General features: G+C 42.3%; 1 protein-coding gene across 1 annotated transcript in view; it reads right to left on the bottom strand.

The window, feature by feature from the left end:
* The window catches only part of AP3M1 (adaptor related protein complex 3 subunit mu 1), an 83,935-nt gene that overhangs the window by 29,724 nt on the left and 28,778 nt on the right, over nt 1-25,433 (bottom strand). The window contains exons 2-3 of the mRNA XM_068255378.1: nt 13,336-13,611; nt 8,507-8,678 (exon numbers count right to left, since the gene is read on the bottom strand). Coding sequence (XP_068111479.1) covers nt 8,507-8,678; nt 13,336-13,608 — 445 coding nt within the window. The 5' untranslated portion in view covers nt 13,609-13,611. The remainder of the gene's footprint in view (nt 1-8,506; nt 8,679-13,335; nt 13,612-25,433) is intronic.

The raw sequence follows: 25,433 nt of genomic DNA on the forward strand, positions 1-25,433 counted from the left end.
ACCCTGACCAGCACTGCAGCCATACTAAGTGTGACATGGTAAAATATCAGTACTAATATTAGAAGCACTAATATATAATATTCTAAACCTGGTGTATCTTTATGGTACTGGGAAGTCTTGCAGAGCATCTCCCCCATGCTGTCTTCCCCTCCTAAACTAAGCGTGGTCCCCTGGGGCCCTAGCATAGTAGCTGTATCTGCCAAAAGGCCCCCGACAGGCTGTCTCTCAGCCACCCCCAAGGTAATAACAATCCCCACGGCCCCTGCAAAATATAACGGCAGCAGCGGTACCTTACCTCTCAGGCCGGGGTGCTCCTCCTTGTCTTGCCTCCTATCTTTATCATCACTGGCAATCCTCACCCTGACCCATTGGCACACATGCACTATAAATTACTGTTTCCCTATATTGTCACTTAAGTGTGAGTAGTGAAGAGGGGCATGGCTGGACGCCAAGGAGTATGGACGGCTAGTGCCTGATCTCCCTCCAGCTTGCCTCCAAAGTTCCTCTTCTCCGCTACTCCTGCTTCTTTCTACAGAGAGTTGGAGATAAGGGTAAAAAACTAAACGAGGAAAAAACACAGCGACAACGGGAGCCGAAATGGTGCAGTATGTCACGTATTTGATGAATAATAATAAAGGAATGATGAATAATACAAAGGTGGAATGCACAAGGGGCAACTGACCACTTCAGACAGGTGATGTATAACCCCTGCTCTTGGGTTTATCAAGGAACCTGGAGATGGTCGCTTTCTTGCAAAAAGCACATGCACTCAGATCACCTGTAGAGTGGTTTGTTACCACTAGGGATCAGGCATATGGAACTCACCTCACAAGGGAGGGGGGGGGGGGGGAATAAAGGATAAAGGAAAGAGGCGCCCAAGGAGAATAAAATACACTAAAATCAATAATTAAAAAGGAAAAAATGAGGTGGCTCAATGACGACGAATTCACATAAGATGAATGGTTTATTAGTACAAAGCACATGGGGCCCCCCACATGCGGCTACCAGCATTTAGTGGCACTTTATTTGGCCTAAGGAAGTGGGCAAGCTTTCCTTTATCTTTTTACAGAGGGATCTTCTTCCATAGGTCCCCCTGTGCCCCGCTGAGCCTCTGGTTTCCTCCCCGGACTCCATCTCAGACCTCCGCACCAGCCGCATCACTATCCTGGACAGAGGATTTTTGTGAGGCCCCGGCTTTATAGCCACACTACACTTAAAGTCGGCAATCACCTCCAAACTATCCCGGACTTCTCCATCAGCTCCTGCATGTCTCGGATGATCCCTGAAGACATTCTATGGTACTCCAACTCGCAGTTTCTGCTACTGTCTCCCTCCGCTGCCTCCACTTGAAGGTAAATGATCCCTATAACTGAGTTCATGTATTTCCTCATGGTCTGTGACTGTCCTGATTCCTCTCTAGATCGACCCCTATACTACCTACTCTCTTCTGCCTCACTCTATACGCAGGTTTTTGGATTTCTTTCTGACATTTATCACCTTGATTGCCAGTGTCAATCTTCCTTAGGACTCCTTTTCAAGCTTTTGCAATGGAGTCTAACCCGCTTGTCGAGACCCAAACTTTGCCAACGCTTACTGTTGCTGTGTTGGATGAACGTTTAGCATCCTTGTTTGCGAAATTTCCAAATTAGCATCAGATCTTAGATTAGTTCCATTGGCAATCGCACAAACGATCTTGAGACAAAAATGGACCAAATTATTGACTATGTTGATGCTTTAGGGGAGGAAAATGCTACTCTCAAAATGGATGTAACCACTTTAAAGCTTCAACAGGAGGATCAGGAAAACAGAGATCGACAACAAAATCTCCACTTTAAAGGGATCCCTGAAACTGTCAAAGATCAAGAGCTTAGACCAGGCATGGGCAAACTCGGCCCTCCAGCTGTTACAGAACTACAAGTCCCACAATGCATTTGCATTAATGAGTCATGATTTCTGGCTGTCAGACTCCTGCAATGCATTGTGGGACTTGTAGTTCCTTAACAGCTGGAGGGCCAAGTTTGCCCATGCCTGGCTTAGACCCTTCCTGCTATCTGTTTCAACAGCTGTTTCCCTCTATTCCTGTTACTGACTGTCGGCTAGACGGGGCACATAGCTCGCTCGGGTCTCTACCTGAACCGGGAGTGAAACATCGGGATGTTGTTGTTAAATTTAATTTTTATGAACGTAAGGAAGCTTTGAAAGGGCAGCTCGACAACCTCGAGCAGCTGATGCCATTTCTATCTAAAACATTCAATCTGATAGCTGATATGGCTTGCAGTTCCATAATAGTGGGTGGAGATCTGAATGTACTTTATTCTCCCCATTTCAATCGTAACTTGTTTGATAAGCCTTATCCTCCAAGTTGCTCGGGCATTTCGTAAATAGCTTAGGACCAGTCATTTGATTGATACGGCTAGAATTGCAGATCCTACCCAAAGACGATAGACTTTTTATTTCCCCGTACATCACACGCACACTAGATTGGATTATTGTTTAGTAACTGCCCCATTTTGCGACTCATGAAATCAGTGGATATTCTAGACATAACGTGGTCTGATCATGCTCTCATTACCCTAGAGCTTGCACTTGATACTTTATCATTGGCGCCTAAATGATTAAGTCTTACAAAATGAAGACATCCACAGCTACAATTACTAGGTAATGCCCAGTAATGTTGATCCAGGGATTTTATCTGATTGCCATCTGGAGTCGGGAAGGAATTTTTTCCCTTTCGGGGCTTACTGGACCATGCCTTGTAAGGGTTTTTTGCCTACCTCTAGATCAACAGGGATATGTGAAGGAGCAGGCTGGTGTTGTACTTTGTTCTCTGGTTGAACTCTATGGACATATGCCTTTTTTTCAAACCAAATAACTATGTAACTAAGAAAAAACTTGAACTATCCTGAAAGCTTCCCTGCAAGAATTATTTTTACTTAATGCTGGTTCTGTAGACAAAACGTCATTCCTTTGTGAAGCTCACAAGGTTTATTTTAGAGGTCAATGTATTGCTCTTGGTGCCAGACGTAAGAAAGATAAGCTAATGCTGATTAGTGAGACTACATCCGCTCTTATGCTAGGAATGCACCATACGTTTTTACCTCCGATAGATGGGTTTGATAGATAATTTCCTTCCAATCGTTTCTTGACTCAATTTCTCATAGAAGTGAATGGAAAAAGATAAGAAAAACGAGCGGAAGATAAGAGAATTGAGCGCAGAATCGAGCGGAGAATCAAATGGAAAAAAACGATCGGGTGGGAAATCGAGCGTAAAAACGTATCATGTGTACCCAGCATCAGGCAGGCTGAAGCCGAATACTCTCTCGCACTCCTAACCTTACTACACTAAAGTCATTAAAAAATTATGACATCAGCTGAAAGATCTTCTAGTTGCTCGTTCGGTTAAATCTCTGCTATGGTTCTTTCTTGTTTACTATGATAAAGCTAACAAACCTCATACATTAATGGTGCAAATGCTTCAAGGTCACACGCACCAAGGTAATCCAATGATAAAATTATTGACCCCTTGGGAACTCATCATTTTTACCATAGCCAATACTTCTGCAGAATTTTACAAAGCCCTATACTCCTGCCTAGATAAGGGCAGGCATCCTCAGTTTAACCTTGATGTCACGGACGGTTGCGGGGCCGCAGGCGCGTCCTGTAACCGCCCGTGAAGAAAAGCGATCGCACTCGATTCTCTGCATCGATTGCGCTTCAAATCGATACAATCTGGGTTGAGTGTGTAGGGGCAGCTGAAGTCTTTTTCTCAGCAGAGAGATAGCATCAGCAGGGCATGCAGGATGGCTCTTTTGATATGCTAATGAGCCTGGGGCCTAATCTGCTGCAGAAGAGTCCCTGGCTTCAAGCTGTGCTGATGGCCCATCCATCAGGTAGAGGTGGCAAGCACCATGACAGAAGCAATCTAGAGTGGGAAAACTCAGACACCCCGGCTCCTTCCCCCAGCAGGGGAGCTGACATGTGGCTTGCTGTTGCCAGCTTCAAAAGAACCTCACCTAGGAATGACCTGCTATCAATCCCAAATGTAGATCATATTCCATAAACGGCTATATGTATCATATTTTCTGTGTTGCCAGGCTGGCAGACCCTCCAAACTAACAGAGCATGTAGGGCCCGGTCTGGCGTTGGTTCTGAGAACATTTCAGAACCTTCTGAGGTAAAGACTGCCCGTTAGGCAGTTCAACAGTGCCCTAATGATACCACAGGGGTCCCACCCCTCATGTTTGGTATCAGGCTGCTGGGTACATCGAGGCAGACCTGAAAATATTAGTAAATCTGCCCTGACCTGTACGGTTCTGTGAGATAGAGCCCATATATGGTTAAGGTATGATTTCTGGTTCCCAGGACAAGGGGAGGACTCATCTCATGTTCTAAGGGGGTGTGTGGGCCCGCCCTCACTCCCTCCTACTGAATCAGGGGCATAAGAATGGCAGAGGACCCAAACTCAGTGTCCTCCACCCTGAAAACATCTTGAACTCATTGGTGCCAGCTTGAGGATATGCTGGCATCCACCTGGTCTGAACTCTGAACTTTGATTGAAACCCAGAACTCTGATTTTTTCCACAAAAAGGACATCTTTCCAGGAACTAAGTATTTTTCTCCCTTCTTTTATTTTTTATACTGGCTATTACTGTTTTAATAATTGTTGATTTTAATAATTGTCTGTATATATTAATTATTTATATTGCGTGAATAAACGACTTTCTCCAAGTCATTCACTGTCCGCTACCCTGCTTATCAGCACACACAGAACTGATCCCGGGTCTCTGAAGATACGCTACTGTTTGTTTGTTGTTGGCTAGACAGAATACCGTGTGTTTAACCGTTTTATTCGCAGGACTAGTCAGTCAGTAAATCGGGTCCACTGGCCCATACCAGTGGTGGTGGCAGATACCGTGGAATCGTGTGTACGTTGTAATTACCCGTGTCTCACAGGCTCCCTTCTGGGTTGTCTGCGGCTAATTCTTAACGGTTCCTGTGCATTGACTGCGACCAGAGTTCGCACGATCTGTGCGCTGGCACCGTTTAGAAGGCTAAGTGCGTTCAGACCACTAGGGCTCCTGTGACACTTGACAAGTTTAATTTATTCCTCTCTAGAACTAAATTACCGACAATTACTCAAGAGAACGTGGACGCTTTAAATGCCTCTATTGATCAAGATGAACTACTTCTGGCCCTTAAATCACTACCACTACATAAAGCCCCTGGTCCTGATGGGGTCCCATACATTTATTACAAAACATATCAGGATGTATTAAACCCGTTTATACTCGGACCCGATTTACTACAACTTTTTAGTAGCATATTGACGGGAGGAGATATTACACCTTGATTTTGCTCATTTGTTCAAGCACTTTCACGTCTCTATTCCATCTGCCCAAGTAAAATTATCCCATCCTACCTCAGATGTCTTCTCTATATGAATTGGTACAAGGCAAGGTTGCCCGCTTTCACCCCTTCTTTTTGTTTTATGCATAGAACCCCTAGCATCAGCAATAAGAGAGTCGCTGGACATAGCAGTGATTCAACTGGGGAACAAACATTATAAGCTTTTGCTATTTGCTGATATACTACTCACTCTCACTGATCTTCATATTACACTTCCTAATCTGCATGAGCTTTTACAGGGATTAAGCAATCTATCAGGTTATAAGATTAATATATCCAAGACAGAGGCTTTGCCTATTGGTGTTCCCCCGCACCAGCTTTCATCACTTCAATCCTTCTTCTTCAAGTGGTATACTACTTCCCTGAAATAAAGTTCACATCACGCCTACATATAATTATATAATTTATACGCCGCTAAATTCCCTCCTCTCATATCAGAAATAAGACGCCTTTTAGTTAAGTGGTCTTCCCTAAAACACTCTTTTTGGAAGAATTTATAGTACCTCTACGACGGTTTTCCACAAAATATTGTACTTATTTGAAACCCTTCCAGTACGAGTCCCCATGTCTACTTTACGGTCTCTGCAAAAAGATATAGTACGCTGTATATGGGCCTCTAAGTATCATCGAATCCCTGATTCAGTAATGTTGACCAGGAGGGAGTACGGTGGCCTTGGAGTGCCTGATATTGTTAAATATTTCTTGGCGACACACTTAGGACGTTATCCCTTGGGCTCATTGCCCTGCCTACTCCAAATGGATGGAGATTGAGAAACAGTGGTTGGCTCTGGTGCATCTGTGCTCCCCTTTATGGTCATCTCGTAATAACCCATCTAATGCAGCTTTGTTAAGAACCATTCTCTTCACTAAAAGAATTTAGTCTTATTCTAAATCTCAATTTCCTCTGGTCTTTAACGCTTCATCCATGATTAACATTTTATTTAATCCTGATTTGGCTAATAGTTCATCATCTACTACGTAAATGCATGGATTAGAGAGGATGTCTTTCAACTTAGACATCTTATCGACCCTCTGACTCGGAAGCTTCTATTGGTAGAACAAGCTACAGTTCAATTATCGCCTCTCCTAATTTATAACTATCATCAGATAATACATTACTCTCCTACACTCCACGGTTCCTCCCTCTTGGATGAACCTACCCCTTTTGAAATACTGTGTGCTAAGGGTCATACCCAGCCGTATCTTATATCTTGAATTTATCAAATTCTCCATACTCCTCCCTTAGATTGTAGTACTATACAAAAAAGGATAAATCCGCACACCAAACAAAGATTGTGGCGCTCAAACCCCAGGTTTAAAAAGTACCAAGAAAAATTGAGAGAAAAAGAAATCCTGTATACAATTAGGCTGCACCACCAAATTAGTCAATTACAACAACTTTATTGAAAAAACACTGAGGTACAAATAATTAAAACCATTTAAAAATGTGCAACGCACAATATGAGTAACCCTCCATGACACAACGTAATGTGGGAGGAGATACAAATGGTAAAAGTGCCTCACCTCACAATATACAGTATTCACCCTATAGCTGCATAATCTTCATTTTGGTTCAAAGCGAACCCAAAAGGAAGTAAATAGGACCCGGATCCAGGAAATGTTAATTAGTGCTGAATGCTGTTAAGTGTGAATACAGCCTAAATACAAGAGTCAATGGTGCAAACCCAGTGCAAATAAATATCAAGTGGTGTAGAGTGAGATATGCTCACAAACATATGTATTTGATGATAGGCAACATATATAGGGAAAGGGGATGCAGGGGGTGATATACATACATATTTCCAGGACAGGGCCCCGTGTGAATCACCAGCAGCGACAATGGAGGGCGGAGGGAGGCACACAGAACGCTCACAGCGTGGCGTTGTCCACGTGACTACTTTGTCAGGAGCCTAATTGACTAATTTGGTGGTGCAGCCTAATTGTATACAGGATTTCTCTCTCTCAACTTTTCCTCTCCCTTAGATTGTCATACTACACAAAGATATATGACCAAAATGGTCACAACATCTATTGATCGATATTACGGTGCCTATGCGGCAGACAATTTAGAGGACATCCTTTCTACTTCCTCTATGCACTACTTATAAATAAAACCATTCTAAGATCCTTTTTATGTGGTACAGAACTCCGGATGTTTTTAACAAATGGGACCCTAGTGTACCAGCTTGTTGTTGGAGATGTCAGAACACCAGAGGCACCTTACTGCATATTTTTGGGGACTTTATACGTATCGTACCTTTTTGGAAATCAGTTACCCAATTATTAAGTGAGATCCTGGAGACACAGGTAGAACGCAAACCACTTACATTGCTTTTAGGATACCCGTTTCAAAACAATCCCGCAAACTCAAACTCACGGCTATTATTCTTAATGCTGCTAAATGGTCTATTGCAGCCCTATAGCATTCCCAATCCCCTCCAACAAGATATATAATACTTGATAAAATGTTATAGATGAAGCGAATGGAGGAGATGACAGCTAGGCTGAACAATACGGTAGATCAGTTTACCGCTATTTGGTATCCGTGGGACTTGTGGCATTAGATAGATTAGACTATGGCCCTCTTAGTAAAATTCTTTGAGTGATATAGCTATTCAGACCTTTTGATATCCACTGGTTTTATATGCTTTGTGTTTTCTTTTTAATGTTTCTCTAGGTTCATACTTGGACTTTCCGTGACAGGTTACCTTATTTTTCTATTCTTTTTCTCACATGTTATTGATTATTTGTAATTAATTTTGAGTACTGTCTGAGGCGTTTTATATATATGTGTACCACAACTTGCTGTTTAATGTTCTCTTCTGTGCATTATTATTATTATTTATTGTATTTATAAAGTGCCAACATATTACGTAGCACTGGACATGATTTTGTTATGTGAATTTTCCTTTGCTGTTCATGCTTATTTTGATAATTCAATAATAAAAAAAAAAATATGTAAAAGTGTGGGTAGTATAAATCTAGGGTCAGAGGCGGCAGATTGACGGCCTATAGTAAAGGGTTGTGAGAGGTGGCAGATCGACAGCCCATTATTTTTGTCAAGGGGGTTGGATAAAAAGCATTTGAACAGATTACAGACCTGTGAGTGAGTTAACTACTGATCTCAGTATAGTTGGAGGTTTGATCAGCTCCTTCAGGATATTGGATTCAGTTGCCAAAGGAAATCCATTGTCTAACATCTCTTCCAGAAGCTCATACACAATGACCACGTTATCCTTCAGGCAGGTCTCCGAGCACTCTCCAAAATAATCCTGGTTGACAATAATAGAAACGACATGTATAACAAAGTACATCTGACCTACATCATGTTCATTATCAGTGACAAGGCATCACAATCTATGGTCACACTATGCTGTACTTGTGAATAAAGACAATTGACATGCTAACACTTACAGTCCTGCTTGACAATCCAGAGCCATGCAACAGAGAAGCAAAAACTATGGGCTTGATTTGTCAATGTATAATAAACTGTATTTTACAAGGATAGATTCCTAATATCACCTATCTTATCTATCTGAAGATTTTCGTTATGTACCCGATTTCAAAAGGAATAATCAAGTTTATGGATAGATGGCTATGTCCACAGTTTGCATTGCAACTTTTGCAGAAATATCACTGGCAATGTAATTTGTTCATAATCAGGTTATATAAAATTGTTAATATGACATCACACAAGTTCATCTTTAATCTGTTTTTTGAACTTTGATTCAAATATGTGACAGAAATAAAAGTAACATTTAGGCACTCTGCTTTCTCAGATAGCATATTAAAATCTATGTCCAGAGATGGTCTATACCAGAGCTCCCCAACCCTATCCTCAAGTCCACCTAACGTACATGTTTTGCAAAAAAACACAAACATTCACAGGTGAGGTCACTAGTGTCTCAGCAGAGCGGATTAACTACCTCTGTGGATTTCTACAAAACATGCAGTGTTGGTGGGCCTTGATGACGGGGTTAGGGAACACTGGTCTATACAACAGGCACTAAATCAGTATTTTTCCCTAGAAGTACTGTTTGACCCTACCAGAATAGGGATGGCAATGCTTAGGAGAAATCATGGAGAAGCATGTGATCAGTTTGATCAGCTGATAGATTTGTAAGGTTCTGATTTTCTGTGATGACTTCCTGGTTTAGTGCATGATCATGACCAGCAAATCAGTGTTACAAATCTATTAGCTGAACAAACTGATCATGTGCTTCTCCAGGAGTTCTCCTAAGCATTGCCATCCTTATACCAGAATTTGCATATCTATCCATAACCAGAAGTGTGAGTTCCCCCCCCCCCCCCCCCCCCCCCCGAAATTATATGAGCCCTTTCTTCTATTTTCGATTATTAGAGTTCGCTCAGAGGTTGATGTCAATCCCTAGCAAACACCTGTAGCTAAAGAGTAAGGCCTTGTTTCCGTCTGACGCTGCGGCAACCCTGGTGGCTGCTGCAACACATGACACTGCATTTACACCAGTGTGAATGTTATTCCATTCATCATAGATCATTGCAAATGCACTGAAATGCATGCAACCGCGTATTCCGATTCTGTGGTGAATCGCAACGCATGGATGGAAACATCAGGCAGTGCAGTCTATGCATTTTCTGATGTTCCTGCGGATTGCATTGCATTTCCTAAATGCGGATGGAATTGTATAGATGGAAAATGAGGCCTAAGGCTTTATTTCCACTAGCCCACTTTGTGTATGTTTTTCCAAACATGAAACACACAGTAGAGCTGACAGCCCATTCAAATGCATTCTAGTGAACAGCACACCCGTTTGTGTATTGACAAACATCATGGATTTGAAAAATGCAAATAAAACATAGTGTATGGATGTACATGACATCTTGCTGTGTACTCTTGTAATGCAATTGTATTTACCTGCTTGATAAAGGGCTTCTTCAAAAGTGATTAGTACTGTGGCAATTTAAATTCAAACTGAGGCAGTTACTTTGGACTGATTGTAACATTGTATGTTTTATTTGTTTTCTATATTCAGGAATTTATTAGGACGTTTGTATACTTTTCTGTATATTGGGCTCTGCTATGTTGGTACTAGCACATTATTAATTTCCAGGGTAGTAGTCCCGAGCCAGGCTTGGGGGTTGAAAAAAAGATGCTGGAAGCGGTAACCTCCACCCTGGATCTTCTTTTGGTCCTCGGAGGCTCTTGATCCCTTGGGTGAGATTGCCGTTTGTCACATGATGACAAACGTCGATCTCATCACTTTTTCCACATTTTGTTATGTTACAACCTTATTCTAACGTGGATAAAATTCATTTTTTTCCCTCAGAAGTCTACACACAACACCCCATAATGACGTGAAAAAGTTTACTTGAGATCTTTGCAAATTCGTTAATTTAAATTAATTAAAACTCTGTAATTCTTGTTGCTCCTTACACAGTCTATAATTATAAATATCTTTTTTTCCTGATTTTTCAAATACCTTATATACTTGCATATAAGCCTAAAAAATGTACTGAAAAGTTACCTCCTTGGCTTATATGCAAGTCAGTGGAGCGGAACGGATGGAGCAGGTTTTTTTACTGGCAGAGGAGCGTGCACTAGTAATCCTGCTCTTGCCAGCTGGCTCCTTGCTGTGTCCATGCCTCCCATCTCCTGCAACATGTTGAGCAGAGTGCGCTGCTCACGACTACCTGTGTCCCCTGGCTTGTGGAGCAGAGAGTGCAAGCTACATGTCAGCGGTGCAGTGATTGGGGATTCTTCCTGTGTAACAATCGCTGTCTCATATCAATGACTTCATCCAGTGGCGTCTTGAGGCACAACTGTACCCTCGGGGCACATTTGGCTATGGGGAGGAAGAGTGACTTGTACTGGGGGCACATCAATTTCCTTTGGAACAAGTTTAGACAAGACAAGACAAAACATTTATATCGCGATTTTCTCCTGGCGGACTCAAAGCGCCAGAGCAGCAGCCACTAGGACGCACTCTATAGGCAGTAGCAGTGTTAGGGAGACTTGCCAAAGGTCTCCTACTGAATAGGTGCTGGCTTACTGAACAGGCAGAGCCGAGATTCGAACCCTGAGTATGCCTAACATTCTTTATTAGGATCCCTGAGCTCCTGATACTCCATTGTGGCCTCCATTATGTGGACCTAATGCAGCAAGGAGAGGATGGCTTTGGAGGTAGGCACAACATATTTATCAATGGGGGGTGAACATGGTAAATATGATGGTGATTATGTCTGACATTATAGATCAGGATCCCTAAATTAATAATACTCAATTCTGACCACTTACTTATATTAATGTGCCCAGGTATGGGAATATGTCTACCTTAGGACATGATGGTTATTGTAAATATACAGTATGTGACAACAATACATAAATGCTTAATGTGACAGTACCAGTATTGAAATTAGCAAGCAGTTTTTAATCAGCATGATACCGATTAGGGCCTGTTTCCACTAAGTACAAATTTGCATTGCAAATGTTTGCATTAAAAATGTAACCAATGTCAATTGAGTAATTTCCCATTGAATGTGAAGTTTCACATGCGGTTTGATGCACCAAAAAATATGGATTGCATGCAGGAGATTTCTGCACCATGCATCTGTTTCCAATGTAATGATTGTTAGACGCATATGAAAATTTGCATTTAAGTTTGCATTAAAAATACTAAATTCACATACAGGAAAAAAACTGTATGTGAAATGTAATACCCTAATGGAAATAGACCCTTATTGAAATTAGCGTGATGGTAGTTGCTTTTCCTGCAGCTATGGACTGCTGCACTATTTGGAGATCTGAATTGACATAATTGGTCCTTGATTGCTAAGTTGATGTTTTTAATATTACTTACTACACTTTGTTTAGGTGAGCTCAGTTATTAGATCATGTTGCTTGATAGTTTGTTAAAGAGCCTTATTATTTACAGAAGGTATTTTTTTCCATTTCAAAGCTTTTCTTTCCTGTATACATGTTGTATTTTTGAAAGCTTGGTTTTGAGGTAAATAAAAAAAAAAAAAAAAAGCAAAAAAAAGGTCTATAAAACAACTAGATGGCCATCTACAACATACATAGAGCTATACTGTGAATGTCCATGTCTTTCCCCCTTCACAGGAATAATTAGTTTGTTGTACCATTAGCAGGAGACGACACTTCCTGTATGTAGCTGTTAATCAGGAGGTGGGCATGTCACCATAACTTCGCTGGTGGACTTGGTTATGAAATGCAATTTACTGTAAATATAACAATTCATTCTGATATGTGTGGATGAGTATTTTGCCCAGCTAATGAACAGCTCTCATTCCTTAGCACAGAACTGTGCAACAGCATTGGGAGAAGGTGGAAGAGGTCAGGTGAGGCATTCATTGGAAAAAGATTGGCACATATCCCCTTTCCCAGTTACTCACTGTAAATCCAATGTTGGTGATCACAGGAATTTGGACAGCAAACGGAGACCTGGTCTGTCCAGTAAAATCATATTGTCATCTCAAAGGGAAAGGGAATTATACTACCCAGCCAGGTACTTTCAATAAGTTTATTGCAAAAAGTACAAACATTATGAAATTTTACTGTAATGCTATTCCTCTGCTGTAGCCATAATGCTTTATAATTTTATCATTCACCTTCCAGTCTAGATCGGTATAAGGTACTTTTTTCAGGTACCTTAATTGTTATAGCCAGAAGTCTGCACTACAGTCAGGAAAGTAGCATTTGAAAAGGATAAAAATGGTACCCCCCATGTTTTTCTCAAGATAAATTTTACTTAAACTACAATTCACACTTTTAAAATAATGATTTATTTTTATGTCAGCTCATATTGAAAAGTATCTTTCAAACAAAGCCTGCAATATAGGTACCACCAGTTCCATGTTCATGTAGCCACAAAAAGCATAAATCCTACTTCCCCATGTGACAGGAAGACGGAACACTGCTTGTTTTCCAATTACCTGAAAAGTGTCAGCGACTCTATGCAGGAACTCAATGACAAAAAGTGGAGTCACCTCACTCTGAATGACAGCCACAAAGAATAGCTTCTCTCTGAAAATGCTGATGAGGTAATGATGAGGTGTGGGAATGACGGGAGGCACATTTTCAACATCTGCTGCTTTCTCCTGAGCTTCAAAGAAATAGTCACACACAGACCGGCTTACAACACTTTTCCAGTGTTTCTCTAAGAAGATGTCCCCGGATCCATTGATGAGGAAGAGACTGTGGATCATCTTCTGTGGTAAAGATGGCAAGAGTGAAATTAGTATATATATATATATATATATATATATATATATATATATATATATATATATATATATATATATATATATATATATATATATATATATATATATATATATATATATATATATATATATATATATATATCAGTGCAAACAAGACATAGAACATTTTAATATTAAAACACAACTGTGGTCACAGTGATTTCACATATGGTCCCTAGATAATGACCCTAAAAAGTCTAGTACATGCTTAAAAGACACCCATAAAAAGTTACTACTGATATGGCACCCCTGGATTCAATTATTACCTGGTCATGACATTGATATGTACACCATGTTCTTGTGTGGCTTTCGGATTACACTTCTTTTCCTGTTTCCTATTCTTACCTTTTCCTATTTTTTTCTTACTTTCCTACTTCTCGAGGGGCGCAGGAAGGGGCACTTGGGGGGGTCACAACCACCTCCTCCTATTTTTTTTTTAACTTTGTTCCACCCTATTAATGTCATATAGATTAAACTCATGTTTTATCAACATTATCATAGCATGTAATCCTATCACGCTGGTGCGTGATGAGATAGCGTAACGTGAGGCAACTGACACACAGATACGTACTGTACAACTATATATATATATATATATATATATATATATATATATATATATATATATATATATATTTATTTATATTTTAATATATATATATATATATATATATATATATATATATATATATATACACACACACACACACACACACACACACACACACACAATAACAGTAATGCGTAGTCTTATACACAATCGCTTAAGCGCACATCCTAATTCATATAAAAGTCCACAAAGACATCAAACAGGAGTTCTCAAATGTTGTTCTCATATGCAATTTCTTGATCTCTTGTGCCACCATCACCATGGACACCCAACAGTAAACAGACTCACCAGATGTATTGGCCACTGCTAGACTGGCCAACCATGCACAAATCCAGGAGCCTCAGTACTTCAGGATCCTGGTACCTGGTATGTGTGCAATACATTCTGGAGCATGTGAGTGCAATTTTATAATTAAAGTTTTAAGTTTTATACGGAGTTACGCTATGGAGGCTATTTCTTTGAGGTACTTTGCATGGATAATGTGAAGGATGATGGTAGTCTAAAAGGACAGCATCACAGCGGTACCAGGATCCTGAAGTACTGAGGCTCCTGGATTTGTGCATGGTTGGCCAGTCTAGCAGTGGCCAATACATCTGGTGAGTCTGTTTACTGTTGGGTGTCCATGGTGATGGTGGCACAAGAGATCAAGAAATTGCTTATGAGAACGGCATTTGAGAACTCCTGATTGATGTCTTTGTGGACTTTTATATGAATTAGGCTGTGCGCTTAAGCGATTGTGTATAAGAGTTTAGGTCTTGCCGGACCTTGTGGTAGCGCACTCCGCTGGGTCTTTTACAATTTTTAATTTTGTATCAGCTATAGCGCTTTGATATTATCTTATATAATGCGTAGTCTTAGACTGGTCAGAACTTGTGCACAAGTAGAGGTATCGAGGTACAAAAAGTCATAAGGCAAAGTCGTGGTCAAAATACAAGCAGGGTCAGTAACAGGTATCAGATGTCAGTCATATTGCAAGGATCAGGCAGTAACAGAGTCAGGGACAGGCCGAGTCGTTAACGTAAATCAGATGGCTGTGGTACAGAAGGATTAGACTAGAGCAAGGTCAGGAAACGAGCAAAAGGTCGGTACACAGGTAATTATACAATGAGATGTTACTTCAATAATATCAGGAGGATATTACGAATTACAATAATAATAATAAATACAAAAATAACAAACAACTGACTAACTGGAGTACATATATATTGTGCGCCTACATAATATATTGATGTAGCTCAAAGTAGCTAGCTAGGCCAAGAACCAGCGAACTGATTAGTATCAAGGCCAGTGAGCAACTGAAGCTCCTGGCCTTATATACAACTCCTAATTACTCCAGAACCACTCCCCCAGTGATGTCACTTAGTGACATCACTGCTGATGTCAGCTAAATCCTCCTTCTCAGCCTATAAGGCTTGTCAGCCGTCGCGCGCACGTTTGGTCGCACGCACGCCGGAACTCCCAGCCGGAGGGAAGCTGGGGATGCCGCCAGAGGACGTCTGCTGTAAAGTCCCGCCGCTCGCCTGGACCACACCGGAGACACCGCAGGACCTGCCGCTGGAAGGTAAGAATGTTACATTACCCCCCCCCTCTCGAGGAGTGGTCTCTGAACACACAATTACTGGGTTTGTTAGGAAATTTTAGATGAAAATCATTAATCAACAGGTCGGCATGAATTTGACGGGCTGGAATTCAACATCTTTCCGCAGGGCCATATCCTTTCCAATCTACAAGACACTGCAAGAAACCTCGAACTTTCGTAGAATCTAAAATTTTCTCCACTTCGTATTCAGTTTCTCCATCCACCTTGACTGGAGGAGGAGGAGCTGAAGGTATGATGGTATTAGCAGCTGGTTTCAGAAGAGAGACATGGAAAGACTAAACCCCTCCCATAGACTGGGGAAGTGTCATTCTATAAACCACATTATTAACCTTTTCCTGAATGGGATAGGGACCAATAAATCTAGGGCCCAATTTAGCTGAAGGCTGACGCAGCGCAATATTGCGAGTAGATACCCACACCATATCCCCTGGAGAAAACTCAAACTCAGGAGATCGGTGGGCATCGGCATACAATTTCTGACGGGACACTGCATCCTTCAAAGTTTTCACCCGAGGCCAAACTTGTTGAATGTGAGTGCCCCATTCCTGTAAAGCTGGAAAAGAGGAGTTGGTAGGAGTTGTAGATGGAAAACACGTAAATTTGGGGGTTTGACCAGTCACGATTAAAAATAGAGAGAATTTGGTGGAAGTGTTGGGCAGGTTATTAAATGCAAATTTGGCGAACCGCAAATATTCTGACCGTGCTTCTTGACAGTCTGAAACAAAACATCGAAGGTACTGTTCTAATGACTGATTGGTTCTTTCTGTCTGGTTCTGCCATTAGTTTCGGGGTGAAACCCAGACGAAAAAGACAATTTGATGCCCACCAGTTCACAGAAAGCACGCCAGAACCGAGAAATAAACTGTAACCCCCTGTCAGATACAATGTTCTCCGGGAATCCATGTAAGCGGAAAATGTGTATAGTAAAAAGTCTAGCCAACTCCTGGGCAGAGGGTAACCCGGGGAGTGGCAAAGTGTGCCATCTAACTGAACCTGTCAACAATTACCCAAATGACCTTTCCCATCAGAAAGGGGCAAATCTACTACGAAATCCATCGAGAGATGGGACCAAGGTCTGGATGGGATAGGTAAAGGCATGAGATGACCCCGGGGGGCAGTCCGGGACACTTTACATCTAGCACAAATAGGACAAGCTGCAACAAAAGCCTTACAATCTTTGCTGATTGAGGGCCACCATACATGACGTGATAGCAGATTCAGTGTTTTAACCTCCCCGGGGTGTCCTGCCAGTTTAGAATCATGAAACATCTGTAGTGTCTGTCTGTAAACGTAAATGTAAAGGTACAAAATAAAGACCCGGGGGTGTCTCCTGGGTCCTGTCCTGTTATTATTATTATGCATTTATATAGCGCCGACATATTACATAGCGCTGTACAATGTATATCTATCTATCTATCTATCTATCTATGTGTATGTATGTATATGTGTATGTATGTATATGTGTATGTATGTATATATGTATGTATATGTATGTATATATGTATGTACATGTGTATGTGTGTATGTATATGTGTATGTATACGTGTGTGTGTGTGTGTGTGTGTGTGTGTGTGTGTGTGTGTGTGTGTGTGTGTGTGTGTGTGTGTGTGTGTGTGTGTGTGTGTGTGTGTGTGTGTGTGTGTATGTATATATATATATATATATATATATATATAAATATATATCTATATATATCCTACTAATATAATAAATGGGAAAGTTCGGATGTTTGGATGTTTGTTACTCGATCACGCAAAAATGGCTGAACGGATTTGAATGAAATTTGGCACACACATAGTACATTACCTGGAATAAAGTATAGGATACTTTTTATTCCCATAACCAAATAGGGGGCGGAGACAAATACAAATTTCCCTGGAAAAAGTAAACTGCAGCCATTCTTACACTGTTAATGGTAGGCTTCTCAAACTTTGCACAGTTCGTCGTTGGGTGACTGGGATTAATATTCAGAAAGGTGGGTGGAGTCTATAAAAGCCAATCAAAATTAGCCTATTGATTTTCAAGGGGAATATTTACATTGCTGCCATTCTTGCACTGTTAATGGCACAAGCCTCAAACCTGGTACAGTTGATCATTGGGTGACTAGGGTTCAATTTCAGAAAGGGGGTGGAGCCGCAAACAGCCAATTACATTTGTTTCATTTCAATGCAAATTATTGATGCCAAACACCGCAAAGATCACAAACTTGGTAATTTATTAATTGTGTGTTAGGGTTAGAAAAGTAGGCACAGCCAACACCAGCCAAATACATAAGCGGGCAATGCCGGGTCATAAGTGGGCGGAGACAAATACAAATTTTACTGGGAAAATGTAAACACCAGCCATTTTTACACTGTTAATGGTAGGGTTCTCAAACTTTGCACAGTTTGTTACTGGGTGACTGGGATTAATATTCAGAAAAGTGGGTGGAGTCTATAAAAGCCAATCAAAATTAACCTATTGATTTTCAAGGGGAATATTTACATTGCTGCCATTCTTGCACTGTTAATAGCACAAGCCTCAAACCTGGTATAGTTGATCATTGCGTGACTGGGGTTTACATTCATAAAACAGGGTGGAGTCACACACAGCCAATATGATTTGTTTCATTTTAATGCAGGTAATTGATGCCAAAGCTCACAAACTTGGTCATTGAGTAATTGATTAATTGTGTGTTAGGGTTAGGAAAAGTGGGCGCATCCAGCACCTGCAAAATACATAATCGGGCAATGCCGGGTCATCAGTAGGCGGAGACAAATGCAAATTTCACTGAGAATATGTAAACTGCAGCAATTCTTACACTTTTCATGGTAGGGTTCTCAAACTTTGCACAATTGGTCACTGGGTGACTGGGATTAATATTCAGAGAAATAGGTGGAGCCTACAAAAGCCAATCAAAATTCACCTATTGATTTTCAAGATGAATATGTAATTGCTACCATTCTTGCACTGTTAATGGCACAAGCCTTAAACCTGGTACAGTTGGTCATTGGGTGACTGGGGTTCAAATTCAGACAAAGGGGTGGAGCCACAAACAGCCAATCAGATTTGTTTATTCTCAATGCAAATTATTGATGCCAAAGACCGCAAAGCTCACAAACTTGGTTGTTGAGTAATTGTGTGTTAGGGTTAGAAATAGTAGGCGGAGCCAACACCAGCCAAATACATACCTGAACAATGTTAGGAAATAAGTGGATGGAGAAAAATACAAATTTCATTGCGCAAATGTAAACTGCAGCCATTCGTACACTGTAAATGGTAGGGTTCTCAACCTTTGCACAGTTGGTCACTGGGTGACTGGGATTAATATTCAGGAAAGTGGGTGGAGCCTATAAAAGCCAATCAAAATCCACCTATTGATTTTTAAGGGGAATATTTAATTGCTGCCATTCTTGCACTGTTAATCACCTGTACCTGGTACAGTTGGCCATTGAGTGATTGGGGTTCAAATTCAGAAAAGGGGTGGAGCCACATCCAATCAGATTAATTTTATCTCATTGCAAATTATTGATGCCAAAGACCGCAAAGCTCACATACTTGGTCATTAAGTAATTGTGTGTTAGGGTTAGGAAAGGTGGGCAGAGCCAACACTAGCTAAATACATACCCGGGCAACGCCGGGCGTCCAGCTAGTATATATATATATATATCTATATCAATCTATCTATCTATCTATCTATCTATCTATCTATCTATCTATATCTATCTATCTATATCTTATCACTAACTGTCCCTCAAAGGAGCTCACACTCTAATCCCTACCATTGCCATATGTATATATTATGTAGTGTAAGTACTGTAGTCTAGGGCCAATTTTAGGGGGAGCCAATTAACTTATCCGTATAAACTGTGATTGCATGATTAGCTCCTTCCAACCAGTGCCTCCACTCCTCGCCATTTTTACTGCCAACAACTCTCGATTATCGATATCGTAATTACGCTCGGCTGAGGTAAATTTCTTGGACAAGAAGGCACAGGGGTGAAGGCGTTCTGGCTGGCCCGAGAACTTTGAAAGGACAGCTCCCACTCCCAATTCTGAGGCATCCACTTCCACAATAAAAGGTAAATTCACATCAGGATGCGTGAGAATGGGAGCTGAGCAAAAGGCAGTTTTTAAATCAGAAAAAGCTTTGTATGCTTGGGGGGACCAATTGACTGGATCTGAATCCTTCTTGGTTAAATCAGTCAGAGGTGCCACCAAAGATGAGAAATTTTTAATGAATCTACGATAATAGTTGGCGAAGCCAATAAAGCGTGTAATAGCCTTAAGACCTTTAGGAGGTGGCCAATCTAAGACTGCTGACAGCTTCTTTTCGTCCATAGACAGGCCAGTATCCGAAATAACATAGCCTAAAAAAGGGACCTGCGTGACTTCAAATACACATTTCTCAAACGTGGCAAATAACGAATTTTCCCTTAACTTCTGTAATACAAATCTCACATGACCTTGATGCTCAGACACAGAATTGGAGTATATCAGGATATCGTCCAAATAGACAACCACAAATCTTCCTAATACATCCCTAAACACATCGTTCACAAAATCCTGGAAGACGGCCGGTGCATTACACAGGCCAAAGGGCATCACTAAGTACTCGTAGTGGCCATCTTGAGTATTGAAGGCCGTCTTCCATTCATCACCCTCACGAATTCTAATCAGATTGTACGCACCCCGCAAATCTAGTTTAGAGGAAATTTTTGCCCCTGAAACCTGTGCAAACAGATCGTCAATCAGAGGCAAAGGGTATCTGTTTTTAACACTGATCTGTAATGGATAGCGGAGATGCCGCCGCGGAGACAGGCGGCATGATGACGATCTCTGCGAGTCAGCCGGCGGCCTCTGCCGCGCAGTAACATGCTGGTGATCTGCCTGATCCTTCTATTGCACATAGATTGAGGGCTACAGGGCCTTTATGCGAATATAAGGGGAGTCAGCTGATCTGCCAAGTCAGCTGACTCCAACAGTACTTCGGATTGGCTGAGTGGCTGGGGCGGCGCTGCGGAGCAACCTTGTATATATAGTACCAGATTGTCAGTTGCTCGCGTCTGCTGTTGCAAATGCTTACGTGTGAGCGCTCAGACCTTAGTCAGATCCCAAAGTGTGCTAGAACCAGCCGGAGCTGGGGATCCACACTTAGCCAGATTCTGTTGATAGCTTAAAGTACTAATTACATTGTATTATCTGTTATGACCTTCTGCTTTCCTTGACTACTCTCCTGCTTGCTGACTCTGTACCTCTGCTCATCTGATTCACGTTGCCGACTCTGCCTGTACTCAACTCTGAATCAGCCTTCTGTCTTTGTACCTTATCTGCCCGTACGTTGCCTACTCTGCTAGTCTGACCTCTCTATCCTCGCCAGTGGGCCTAGCCACTGGTGAGGGATCTGTAGCATTCACCTGCTCCTCAGGTGAAGCTCTATTGCAGCACTGTCTGTAACACCTGCTCCTCAGGTGTCCACTGGCTGCAGTACAGTCTTAATCACCTGCTCATCTGGTGAAGCTCTATTTGCAGCACTGCCTGTAACACCTGCTCCTCAGGTGTTCACTGGCTGCAGTATTGTCTGTAGTCACCGCTCCTCGGAAGACCTCCTCTTCCTCATTACTGTTGCACCAAACACTACTCACTTTGGTAGTCCTGTGTCTGGCTATACTAGCATTATTGGTGATTCTGCAGATCACCACATAATCAGGTATAGCATCTGTATTATTGGTGATACTGCAGATCACCAATAATCAGAAAATCTGTTTAGCTGACACCAATCGTTACATGATCTTTTTCAGTCCCCTGTAATCTATGCAAGGGTGCAAACCCCCATCTTTTTTTTCAACAAAGAAAAAGCTGGCGCCGGCTGGTGACGTGGAGGGTCTAATAAAACCTTTGGGCTGGTGCACACCAAAACCCGCTAGCAGATCCGCAAAATGCTAGCAGATTTTTAAACGCTTTTTTTTATTTTTATGAGGCGTTTTGCTAGCGTTTTGCGGATTGCTGCTGCGGTTTTCAGTATAGTAGATTTCATATATTGTTACAGTAAAGCTGTTACTGAACAGCTTCTGTAACAAAAACGCCTGCAAAACCGCTCTGAAGTGCCGTTTTTCAGAGCGGTTTGCGTTTTTCCTATACTTAACATTGAGGCAGAAACGCACCCGCAATCCAAAAAATGCCTCACCCAGGCATTTTTCGTTTCTGCAAAACGCCCCCCGCTCTGGTGTGCACCACCCCATTGAGATACATTGACCAAGCAGATCCGCAGCCGCAAGCGGATCTGAAAACGCCCAAAAAGCCGCTCGGTGTGCACCAGCCCTCACTCCAGGTTTTCCTTGATGTATTTCTTCATAGAGATTTTCTCAGGCCCTGTGAGGTTGTATAGATGACCTCGCAGGGGCATGGTACCGGGTAGTAAATCAATGGGACAATCGTAAGGTCTGTGAGGTAGTAACTTATCTGCAGACTGAGGAGAGAACACATCAGCAAAATCTAGATATGGTGGTGGTACTGCTATCTGTTTGACCCCTAGACTGTGGAGAGGGATACCCCATATGCATTCATCCTGGCACTGTTGTGACCAACCCATTATTTGCCCTGTACACCAATCAATATGGGGGTTGTGTTTCTGTAACCAAGGTAACCCCAACACAAGTGGACTAGAAGGCATACGGAATACATACAACTGCATTTGTTCATGGAACGAAGAGAGTCCGCACGATACTCCTAAAATCCAATATCTTTATTTATGGACGTATCCAAGAGAGTCAACACATATCACTAACTGACATGTTTCGGACCTACTGGTTCTTAATCATAGCTGTGCATTTGTTCATGATGCAAAGCCCCAACCTGCAAAGAGATCTCTGGCGTGATGGAAATGGGTTGTTTGGGCTGCAAGGGAGTATCGTCAATAGCAGGGACGTAGATTTTGTTTTGCAAAGAGAGTGCTGGGATACCCAAGTTGGCTGCAAAGAGAGAATCAATAAAATTTCCTGCCGCACCTGAGTCAAGAAAAGCTTTGGCATGAAATAAAGCCATACCCCAGTGTAAGGTGACTGGCAAAAGAATTTTCTTTATTTTACCACTTAAAGGGGAACTTCAGCCTAAACAAACATACTGTCATCAAGTTACTTTAGTTATGTTAATTAGAATAGATAGGTAATTTAATCTCTTACCCACCCTGATTAAAAGAACAGGCAAATGTTTGTGATTCATGGGGGCAGCCATCTTTTTGGTTGAAAGGAGGTGACAAGGAGCAGGAGACACAGTTCCAACTATACTGTGTCCTGATTACCCCTCCCAGCTGCACACACTAGGCTTCAAATGTCAAATTCAAAATGTAAAAATAAAAAAATTACACCAAAACAGCAGAACGAGAACAACAAAATCAGAAATCCCATCATGCTTTGCACAGCATCAGGGAAAAAAGCCCGGGCAGTTTTCTTCTGTGCAGCTAAAAATGAGGCTTGTATAAGAGGAACAAAGTTCTGATGCTGTGAAACTGTTAAAGAAACACAAAGCCTTTTCAATGCTGCTGAGTCGATTTTTAGTCCGGAGGTTCACTTTAACAACCTCTGCCACGCTTATCTACGCCCCTTTAAAATTCACCTGAGTCACAGGGGCGTAGATAGGCAACTCCTGTTTATTTTCCTGCTGTGTGCGTTCGCGTCCGCGTGCACGCCTGCATACGTGTCGGGCACCCGCTGGTCCGTGATTGGCTGATGTGAACATGTGTTCACAAAGCCAATGACAATGCTCATTCATGCAGAATGTGTGTAAACATTGTATCAGTCACTATGCTGTTACAGTTACTGAAATCACTGGTGAGAGAATCTCAGGTAACTAACACAGCATTAGTGAGTGATCAGCATCAGTGAGGTTTTGTTTTTTTAAATAAATTATACCCCCATTAACCCTTGCCTCCCTTAAATGTGAAAATTGCTGTGGTTTTTAGGTGAAAAACCCTGTGGTTGAGAAGTGGTTAAGGGGAACAATAGGCCCGTCCAGGTGAGGTTCCCCAACTTCACCTAGGCGCTGGAGTTTTCCAAAGCCTGTCTCTTTGCGGAACAATTTTGAGCAAAGTTTTTTTCAGTACAATCTAGGACAGCGGTCAGGAACCTTTTTGGCTGAGAGAGCCATAAACACAGCATACTTTAAAAAGCAGTTCCGTGAGAGCCATACAATATGTTTCAAACTGGGACAGTGCGCATGCACAGCAGAGGGCTCACTTCCCTGTTGCCATGGTGATGTGTATACAGTTGATCCTCTGGGCAGCAGAAGTGTCAGACACGTCTTCAGCTTCTCTTGGGTTTCAGCAAAATCAGCTATTTCCCCGAGAGCCAGACAGGAGAAATACCGACTAACAGCTTGTACAATTAGCTAGCTGACTTAGGGGCTGATTCACTTTGTAGGATGAGATACCCGCACTTTAGCCCAGTAGGCTGCCTGTCAAGTGACAGGCAGCCTATTGGGCCAATCAAAGTGCAGGGTTCCTGTCCTACAAAGTCACTGGATCTGACAGGGTCCAGGGTGGGACAATTGAGGCGGCCGTTAGTTTTAGGGGTAGCGCAAGTAAGTTAGTAGTGCATGCTACAGCAGTAGCGTGCCTACTTTGCAAATTTTACTTGCGCTGCCACACTAAGCTGCGTTGCTGGAGCAGTGTAGCTTATGGCCCATACTCACGGGCTACAATTGTCGCCGCAACACGCGGCGCTTGCGTGTTGCGGCGACAGGTCGCCCGTGAGTATGAGGCATTGCACGGGCGCGCACCCCGAACTGTTGCTCGTCGCTGCTGTCGCCAGGCGCGTGAGTATGCGGACTAGCGACAGCAACCAGCAGGGAATACCCTGAACTTCCGGCGGGGGGAGGAACTTCAGCGACAGCTTCCTTCGCGTCAGTTGCCAGGTCCCTCCGCCGTGTGCATGCGGAGGGACCTGGCGACGAGCTGTCGTCGGCCTGTCGCGCACACGCTCCCGTGTGCTAGCGACAGGCCAGAAATGTTGCCCGTGACAACAGCACAGGTGCAGTAGCAGCTCTTCATTCGGGCTAAGGTGGAAATAGCCAAGCCCAAATGAATCTGCTCTACTGTGCAGGCTCGAGTCCTTTGCGCCTGCGCAGTAGAGCGGATCGATCGGGCTCAGCTATTCCCACCTTAGCCCGAATTGAGAGTCGCTATTGCACCTGCACAGGATCGCGGTAGGTAAATATTGCCGGTCGCTTGTCAACTTTGTCGAGGAGGTTTTGGGGGAGCCAGCGCTGGATTCCCCTTAGCTACAGAGCATGGGTAAGCCTCATTGGGACCCTGCGGCTTCCCCCTTCTGAGGAAAGTATCCCCTAGCAGTGATCCCCAACCCTGTCCTCAAGGCCCACCAACAGTACATGTTTTGCAGAAAACCACAAACATGCACAGGTGAGGTAATTGGTGTCTCAGCAGAGCTGATTAACTACCTCTGTGGATTTCCACATGCAATGTTGGTTTTTTAGTGGTTTGTGAGGTTTTTGTTTTTTTACAGAGTCTCTTTAACCCATTCGCGTTCCGTCGTTTTCACTTGAGAAATGTTCACCTCCCATTCA

This window comes from Hyperolius riggenbachi, chromosome 10 (assembly GCF_040937935.1).
Source record: "Hyperolius riggenbachi isolate aHypRig1 chromosome 10, aHypRig1.pri, whole genome shotgun sequence".
In the NCBI taxonomy this organism is placed as follows: domain Eukaryota; kingdom Metazoa; phylum Chordata; class Amphibia; order Anura; family Hyperoliidae; genus Hyperolius; species Hyperolius riggenbachi.